Source organism: Gossypium arboreum, chromosome 5 (genome assembly GCF_025698485.1).
Source record: "Gossypium arboreum isolate Shixiya-1 chromosome 5, ASM2569848v2, whole genome shotgun sequence".
NCBI lineage: Eukaryota > Viridiplantae > Streptophyta > Magnoliopsida > Malvales > Malvaceae > Gossypium > Gossypium arboreum.
The window spans coordinates 1,106,384-1,115,677 of NC_069074.1; the positions used below are offsets into that span (position 1 = coordinate 1,106,384).

Sequence of the window (9,294 nt, forward strand, 5' to 3'; positions counted from 1 at the left end):
AAGGGCCTATTATGAGTATAAGGGAATACCCAAAGAAAACGAAATGAATAATTCCTTTGTATGTTATGATTGTGTATGAAATGAAAAGGAAGAAAAAATAATTGCTCGAACTGATATATGATAATGCATTTTTTATTGAAAATAATAATGTTTAAACATGAGCCTATTTCACAAAAGATTCTTATTGTCCCTAGGCTAGAAGACAACAAGTGGGTTTTGAATATTACCCTGTGTTAGCTCTAAAGATTACAGGAATTTCTTCCACAGTCCAGTTATTCAAAACACTCCCAGGCTCATACGGGCAAATACCCGATAAATTCCTTTCCATTCCTTCCTCTTCAAACGTAGCGTTGATGTTCCAAATTCCTATCACATCCTCGACCATTCCTTCTTTTATCCTCTCCGGTGCAGAATGAATAAACCCTCTAGATACAAATGTTTGAAAAATGTGGGGGAAGCTCATCGGTTCCCACCTGACTTCTATCCCGCTCAATCTTGCTCTCCGCTGTTCCTGTTTCCTTTCAAACTCCTTCTTCACCTAACTTGCATCTGGCCTGAATCGCAGACCGAAGCGATCCCACTTACCAACCAAGACTGGCACTCTAACTTGTCCACGGAGGTGCCTCCCGAGTCCTTTGCCAGGTAACGCCCCTTTCCCAACTGTCAGTTGCAGGCTCATTTTCGTAGCCCCTGACATCTTAGGTATCGGAATCCTGCTTCCTTCAGCTATAAACATTGCATTTACAAACCCTAACGATCGAAATGAACATTCAACCACTTCGTTGTCATTCTCTACGTAGGGTGCATCACTGGTAATTGACGCAATAATGTCCTCCTTCGCATTTATTGTTATTAGCCGGCCCTCAGTAACCATCTTTAGCTTCTGGTGCAGCGAGGATGGCACTGCCCCAGCTGAGTGAATCCTAGGTCTTCCTAATAGACAGTTATAGGAAGGCTTAATATCCATCACGAGGAAATCTACCTCGTACGCGTTTGGGCCAATCTGAAGAGGTACCTCTATCCTTCCCATTACTTTTCTTTCTTTTCCATCAAATGCTCTTACTATGTTCTGACACGTCTTCATATGGGAATTGTCTATAGGTAAACGGTTTAACGTAGCCCAAGGTAACACATTCAATGCGGACCCATTATCAACTAGTACTCCGGGTAGCGTATACCCCTTGCAACGTGTAGTGATATGCAGAGTCTTAGTAGACCCCTTACCCCCTGATGGTATCTCATCATCGCTGAAGGAGATGAAATTGTCAGCACTTAAGTTGCCGACAAGACGATCCAGTTTGTTAACCGAAATGTCATCCGCAACATAGGTTTCATTCAACACTTTCATCAATGCGTTGCGGTGGACCTCCAAATTTAACAGCAGAGCCAATATCGATATGCGATCCAGTTGTTGGTGTAGTTGTACCACAACACTATACTCGTTGTGTCTTAGGAACTTCAAGAACTCTTTGGCTTCATTTTCCATTACTGGCTCATTAACTAGTGGTTCTGATCTCTCTACTTCTTGCTTGAGCATGACGGGTTTCCCTTTTGCTGGTTCGAATTCTGTGTTTGGCGTGTTAATCGAACCCTTATTCTTTGCAACTGCTATACTACAATTATAATTCCAAGGCACTCTATGACTATCTTTATAAGGGGAAACTGTTGGCTTCTGGATTATAACTCTTGGTGTAACTTTTGCTTCTACTTCACTAACTCTGGGCTTCGAAATAATTATCACTGGACGGCTGGCTCTGCAGACTTCTTCACTCGACTCTCTTCCTAGAGAGTATACATCCTCCTCTTCGATAGAATCGAGGAATTCCAATTCCTTATTATCCTTTAGACCCTGTACTAGGGCCCTGAACTCAATACAATTCTGGATCTCGTGATCTTTCTCATGATGGAACTCACAGTAGTTCCGTGTATCTTGGATTTTATCCCTCAACTCCTGCTGGACTAAACTTTTCTTCTGCATTTCCTTCCAAACTAGCTTCAATGGGGTTCTCACCTCCGCGATATTTAGCTTGACTTTCCTCCCCATATTCTTAATTATCGCGTTTACCCCTTTATCAGTATGACTGGGCAACGAATTTTTCGTACCAAGTGTATCATCGAATTTTACAACACCTGCTTTGATAAGCCTTTCTACACACCTTTTGAATGAGGTACAATTTTCTATCGAGTGCCCCGTAATCCCCGCATGGTATTCGCACTGAGCATTTGCATCATACTATTTAGGGTATGGGGGTTGTAACGGTTCTAAGTGGAAAGGGGCCACTACGTGTGCATCAAATAACTTTTTTGTAGAGCTCCCTATATGTCACTGGTATGGGAGTGAACTGGAACCTCTCTGTATTTTGCCTTGTGTTAGGCTCTCGCCTTGGTGCGGCCTGTTGGCCTGTGGCTATCGTTCTCGATTGGTTAACCGTGACAGGTTTTGAATACCCTGAGCTCACATTACCTACATCATTTTCTCTTTTCTTTGGGGCTGACCTTCTTGTGCTTTCCCCAGTTTCTATCTTCCCACATCTTATCGCATTTTCTATCATTTCGCCTAACATCACTATGTCTGCGAAACTCTTAGTTGTGCTTCCTAGCATATGATTGATGAAAGGTGCCTTCAATGTATTGATAAACAGTATGGTCGTTTCTTTTTCCAGCAGTGGTGGTTGAACTTGTGTGGCAACTTCCTTCCACCTCTGGGCGTACTTCCTAAAACTTTCACCCGGTTTCTTCTCCATGTTTTGTAACGTGATCCTGTCAGGCGCGATATCTGTTACATGGCCATATTACTTCATGAAGGCCTGAACTAAGTCTTTCTAGATTTTGATTTGGGTACAACTTAACTGATTGTACCATTTCGCCGCAGCCCCAATCAAACTATCCTGAAAACAGTGAATCAACAGCTGATTATTGTTGACATACCCCGTTATTCTCCGGCAGAATATTGTAATGTGAGCCTCCGGGCAGCTGGTTCTATTATACCTTTCAAATTCTGGCATCTTGAATTTCGGAGGGAGTACTAAGTCCGGTACCAAACTCAATTCCTTAGCATCAACCCCGTAATAATAATCTGTACCTTCTAATGCCTTGAACCTCTCCTCTAACCACTTGCAACGGTCTTCGAACTGTTTTGGGAGTTCAACCATTGCTTTTTCTTTTTCTTCAACATCGTCGAGGTCGGGGACAGTTGGTTTTGCCAAATTATCGCCCGGATTAGAACTTGAGCCTGTTGGGAGATTCCCTAGCGCTGAAGTACCAGATTGATACTGAGGTCTAATATTAACAGACACCTTAGATGGTTGGGCACTTGCTGGGGCAAATCCAGAAGGATATGTGGAGTCTTCATTGTCGTCCCCACTATCACCCATAGGGCCTTTTCCTTTGTCAGACCCCCCTTCAACAGCTGTGTTAGCTGGCTCATCATGTTGTTCTGTGACTCCAGCATGTTTTTCTGGGACTCTAGCATTTGATCATTCATCTCCTGCTGGATCCTAGCCAGTTGTTTTTGCATCTGAACTTGAAGTTGCTCCTGTATTTGTTCTAATTTCTCTAACCTCTGATCCATATCCCTTGTTTTCCTCCGTGTATAGGAGCGATGTTCCAGGGTAACTAGATAAATTATCACTAATTAATAGGGTTCTTTTATGTAACTTAATGTATATGATGCGATGTGATGTAAATGTATGAAATGAATGCAAAACTAAGAAGGCGTCAATTCTGATTCAATTTCTTTTAAAAGAACTTTATTAGAAAATAGAAAACTTTACATAAAACGGGTTATATATACGACCTAGCCCTTATGCCCAAAGTTTTAACTCTCTCGAGAAGCCCAGCTAGCTCTCGACCTTGATCTGACTCTAATTCATACTTTACACTCAACACGTCAGCTTGAACTGCTAGAGTTTGCAAATGCTCCGCTACCTCTCGAATCTAAGCCATGGCCTCACCCATGATGTGATCTCTGTCCCTGACCTGGTTCTGAGATCTATGTAGCAGCTCTTTCCAATGCTCATTATCTGACTCAAGAAGTTGAATTTGAAGTTCACGATTCTGAAGTACGGTCTCAAGTTCTTCTATCTTCCCTCTCAAATCCTCGATCCTATTTAAGCTTGCCTTCAGCTCTACTGCAGAGTTGCGACTACGAGATTGATGAAGCGCCATCTCTAACTCCTCTACTCGAGCTCTTAACATTTCTTTTTCATTCTGGCTTTCAACCAAACTCTTTTTTAAAACGCTCTCTCGTGCACAAGTATCATGAAATCTTTTTTCCCATTGTTCGGCTTTAGACCTTTCCTCTTGGACCTCTTGTCGCCATTGCTCTGACGTCTTTCCCAGTCCAGCATTTCTCATTGACTTATGTAGTTACCGGTAATCGGTCTTCAAAGCGTCCAAGTCCTCCTCAGCTTTTCTTTTCCCCTTTTGCAGTTTCTCAGCCTCGAGTTTTTGAACGTCAATATCTAACCTTAGATACATATTCTCTTCCTCCAACTGTTCTATCTTCTTTCCTAACTCTGAATTTCTCCTTTTGAACTCTTGTTTTATAATTTCCAACTCGGAAGGAATTACTCGTAAGTGTTCTTCCATCGATTGGACGCCTTCTAGACTTGGCCTCGGAATATTATCATTGATCCTCTTACTCAACCACTTATTATACTCAAGAGCCGTCATTGTGCATCCAGTCAACTTCTTCATTCGGTGTGTCTGTTTCCAGGCATCAGCGATTTCTCGAACTCTCTTCTTATAATTATCCCCTTTATACAAAAATTCACTATGAGATAACCCATGTGTCGCAGGTACAAATTGCTCTAACTCATACTGCCTTAACACCAGCAAAGAGGCATACCCAACAGCTCCCCAAACTCCAAGCAGAGGTACCCAATCAAAATTTCCGCACCGGTAGAGGACTTCATCGGGAACCATCCAAGGGGCCTTCCATTCCACATCTTTTTCTTGGAGATTTTGGAGAATTGTCATCCACCTTTCTTCTGATATGTCGTCCCTCATGGGCGTAGCTGCTATCTCTTTCAAAGGGGAATAATTTTAAAAAAAAACTCGATTCAGCCTTTTGTGAACTTTCCAGAAGTGGCCATGGAACCAAACCAATAATAATTGCGCACATCCCATGAATCTTCCTTCACCTGCCATTCGACGCACATTTAAAGATCTGAATGTCTCTGCTAGAATTGCTGGTACCGGTGTAGCCCACTTGGCAAGCCGATCAAATAAATCAGTGACTGCTTCGTCGATATGTCGTAACGCTTTGGGAAAGATCACTAACCCATAAATACTCAAGGCGAAAACGTCAACCTTTTTTTTTGCATCTAGATATGCCAGGATCAAGTCTCTCAAGTTCACCTAAGGAATGCATTTCCCCTCACCTTTTTGTTGAATCCGGGCTGTAACCCACTGCTCACTCATCCCAGTGACGTTCATTAGCTTCTTTACAAAACTTGGTACATTGGGGACCTTAACATACACTCTGTCTGTTTAAAACCTTGGACAACGTAACAGGGCTGAATACTCCTCCACGGTTGGCACCAAGTCCACTTTCCCGAAGGTGAAACAACTATATGCGGGGTTCCAGAACTGAGTCATAGCTCGAAACAAGTACTTGTCTACCTTAATATCGAGCAGGTAAGGCAGATCACCGTAGTTGTAGTAGAATAATTTCTTGGTCTCGTCATTCCAGCGGGCCCATATATCCCTCAATTCTTGGAGCTCATTCTATGTCACACTAATACGAGTGAAGTCCCATAACTCCGATGCATACCCCTCGACTAGGCTATCCTCTTTCTCGAGCTGAGCATTCTCTGACCATGCACGAACACCCGCGTTATCCTCCACTTTATCAAGAAGTCCGCTCTCCATGACAAGCTCTCTAACTTAGTAATCGAACAGGTATTGACACCTTCCTAGATATGAAATAACATGCAATCATGGCAAAAATAAAACACAATAAGTTAGTATCAAATAATAAAAATCAAAGCAAGCAAGAAATAATCAAAAACCTATTTGGGTAATCACTAGAATTTGGCATGGCTCTACTTAGGGTAGGTCCCTAAAGGTTACTATATGCGGTTCAGTTCTAAGGAAAGGGTACCTAAACCAGCAGATTCCTTGATCCTCACCCATTATAGGCTCATATGGATCGAGTTCAGTTCAGGGGGATACATTTCCCTATGGCCATACGGAGGTGAAAACCTCACGAAACCATAGGTACGGATGTATCCCGGAGGCGATCCACTAGCCCATGCGGAGGTGAAAACCTCACGAAGGCATAGCTTCTCACTCCCACTTAAGGGTGCGACCACAACGGACATGCAGTATGATGCAGGAATAACATAAGAGAAGATAAAAATGATACTAACAAATGTGACGGAAGAAAAAATAATTTTAAAGCACAATTTCCATTTTCGACAAAAGGACAGAAATTAATCAATTTTACGGCTTGACTCTCTGTTAAGGTCCCTAGCGGAGTCACCAAGCTGTCGAAACCATTTTTAATTTTAAAACGTGGATCGACTTTAAAAACATGGATGGAGTCGCCACCAATTCTTTTTGAGGTGTAATTGGGTCACCTTATAAAGCATTTTGGTCTACGAATGTTAAGAAAACATGTTTGAGAATCAAATCGGTACCAAATTTATTAATAATGTCCTTATTGTTGAAAATTTTAAGAGATTTTAAAATATAATTCTTTTAGAAAATATTTGAACGGTTCATTTTGGGATATTAAGGCTTATTTGTTCCAAAAGGACAAAATGTCACACCCAGCACGTTAGGATGCAACGTTTTAACCCTCAAGACCCAAATAGTCCCTTAATTTTCCGAAACCTGAGACTTGAAGGATATTTAAACATTTAGACGACCGAAAAAAACCACAACCCAGCACGTTAGGGCATGACTCTTTCGGACTTCCAAACGCGAAACATTGCCTTGTTTTATAAGACTTTCGAAAACGATCTAAAGTCAATTAAAAAATGTATTTATTTAATTTATTTTTTGAAAAAAAGGAAAAAACTAAGAACTGGCTTAAGTGAGTTTAAATTTGAGTCGTTATACCATATAAGGAAACAGGTATGCCATTGTGAAATATATAACAATAATCTAATGCAACAATATAATACGACTAAATCATAACAGGATCAGAAGATATGCATATAAAGTAAAAGGCATAATTTAAATTGAATATATATGAAAAATAACATAAGAAAATATTTTGAAGACCGAGGTATACTTTGAAATGGGATTTAAAAGAAACAAATGTATGAATAAAATATAATACATATATATATATATATAAAAGAATATGGACAGCAAGCAATATGAAATCAATAATAATATATAGTGAGGAGTAATAAATAATAATAATTTAGTATAAAATAATTGATAAAAAATGGTGTATATAAAAACAATATGATAAGTCCATTAAAGAATATATTTGAAGGAAAAAACTTTTAAGGGAAAAAATGTATATATATATAAGTTATAAGTAAAAAAAAATGGTAGTAAATAGTAAAAATAATGAAGAAAATAAGAAGTATAATAAACTATATTTAAAATTATGAGCCTAAAAAAACTGAATAGTATAAAATGCTTATTAGTAAAAATAATAATATAACAAATAATATAATAAATATGATGAAGATTTATACATAAAAAATTAACTTTGCTAAAAAAACTATAATAAGCATGTAATATAAAATGATATAATAATGTAAAACATAACTCAAATTGATTAAATTAAATGAAAATAAATAAAAATAATGAAAATAATATAATAAGCATAATAAATAATAGTGTAAAAAAATAATACAATAAATAATAGGAAAATAATTTAAAAAATGATAGTAAAAAAAAGTAATAATAGATTAATAATAATACCAAAAAAAAAATTTGTGATAAAAGTGTCTAAAATAAACAAAATAGGGCTTAATTGGAATCACAACGGAAGTTCTGGGGTAAAAAATAAATAAAAGGGGAAGGGAGGATCTCATTGGAGCGCGCATGGAACAAGGGGGTTTAAAAATGTAATTTACCCAAATTGTTGAACCTAGCATTTAATATGGACCAAATTAAAAGCTGCACAAAATTGCTGGGTGAAATTCAAAAACAAAAGTGAAGTAGATTTAGGCAGCAAGAAAATGCACGGGGACTTAGTGCGCAAATTGACCTTTTAAGGGCAAAACGCGTGGGCCCCACCACTTTAAAAGCTATTGAATGGCATCTGCCATTTTTAAGAACCAATTTTATTTTTTATTTCTAGCGTTTTTCAAAAAAGAAGCATAATGCTTTTTCTTCCTTGCTCCCTCTCCATTTTTGCTAGGAGTTCAACCTAGCTTGCGCCACCCTGGAGGATCATCGGTGCCACGCATCTCCACCCCATCGCCAGTTCACGGATCACGACCGGATAAGCCCTCTTTTCTTTCTTTTTACTTAAAATCACTCTATAAACAAAATAAAAAAAGGGAAAAAAAATACGAATCAAAAAAGTTACAGGAAAAAGAATGAAAAATCACCTTTCAATCCTGAGACTAGATTTTTGATTTACTTCCGATCTTTTCTCTATAATTTCTGCTAGTGTACTTATATAATGAGCAAAAAAAAAAAAAAGCCCCGTTTACAATGTTTAAAATGGCTTTTATAGCCTAGAAAAATAAATAAACTCTTCTATTGGTTGCTATCTGTTTGCTTCCTGTTACAGGTGTTGTTGCGGATATCTCGTAAGCACAAGGCGTGACAAAGAGGGACTGCTGGTAGCGCACGTCTCGGAGGTGCAGTGGATGGTGGAGGCACGTGGGGATGAGGGTATTTGGAGTGGATTTTGTTTTGGTTTTGGGCTGTTTTGGGTTATAGGATTGGGCTAGTGGTTAATGGGTTTGATTAGTGGGCTAGGCAAAGAAAATTAGTCCAACACAAAGCTCACAAGGCATCGTCTACAATGTCTGCAAAAAAGTGTAAAACTGGCCTTTTCCTGCAGAAAGACTTGCAATGGGATGGTAGCTATTATTAAAAGTAACTACAAATTGTAAGCAGATATTTGATTTCTATGTAATTTGATGTCCTAACATCTCTGAACTCAATTGGTATAATTACTATTACAATAACCAAAATGACGTAGGTTTAAGCACATTTAGACATATTTTTTTCTATTTAAACATTATATAAAAAAATAAAATTCTAGCTGATATTGTTTTGAGCTGTGTTCATAATTCTTTGGCAGAGAGAAGATCAAACCAGTGTCAAAGTTTAAAATGAATTTTCTAACTATGATAGCAAAGAAAACGA

The 9,294-nt window shown here is 38.7% G+C and overlaps 1 protein-coding gene across 1 annotated transcript; it reads right to left on the minus strand.

The window, feature by feature from the left end:
• Nucleotides 1–538: 538 nt before the first annotated feature.
• Nucleotides 539–2,044, minus strand: LOC108485008 (uncharacterized). Its single transcript, XM_017788878.1, has one exon. It carries the CDS (start codon nucleotides 2,042–2,044, stop codon nucleotides 539–541), a length of 1,506 nt encoding a protein of 501 aa, XP_017644367.1.
• Nucleotides 2,045–9,294: the final 7,250 nt, after the last annotated feature.

Coding starts and splice junctions, on each gene's coding strand:
- LOC108485008 (XM_017788878.1), bottom strand. CDS start 2,044: ATGGGGAGGAAAGTCAAGCTAAATATCGCGGAGGTGAGAACCCCATTG.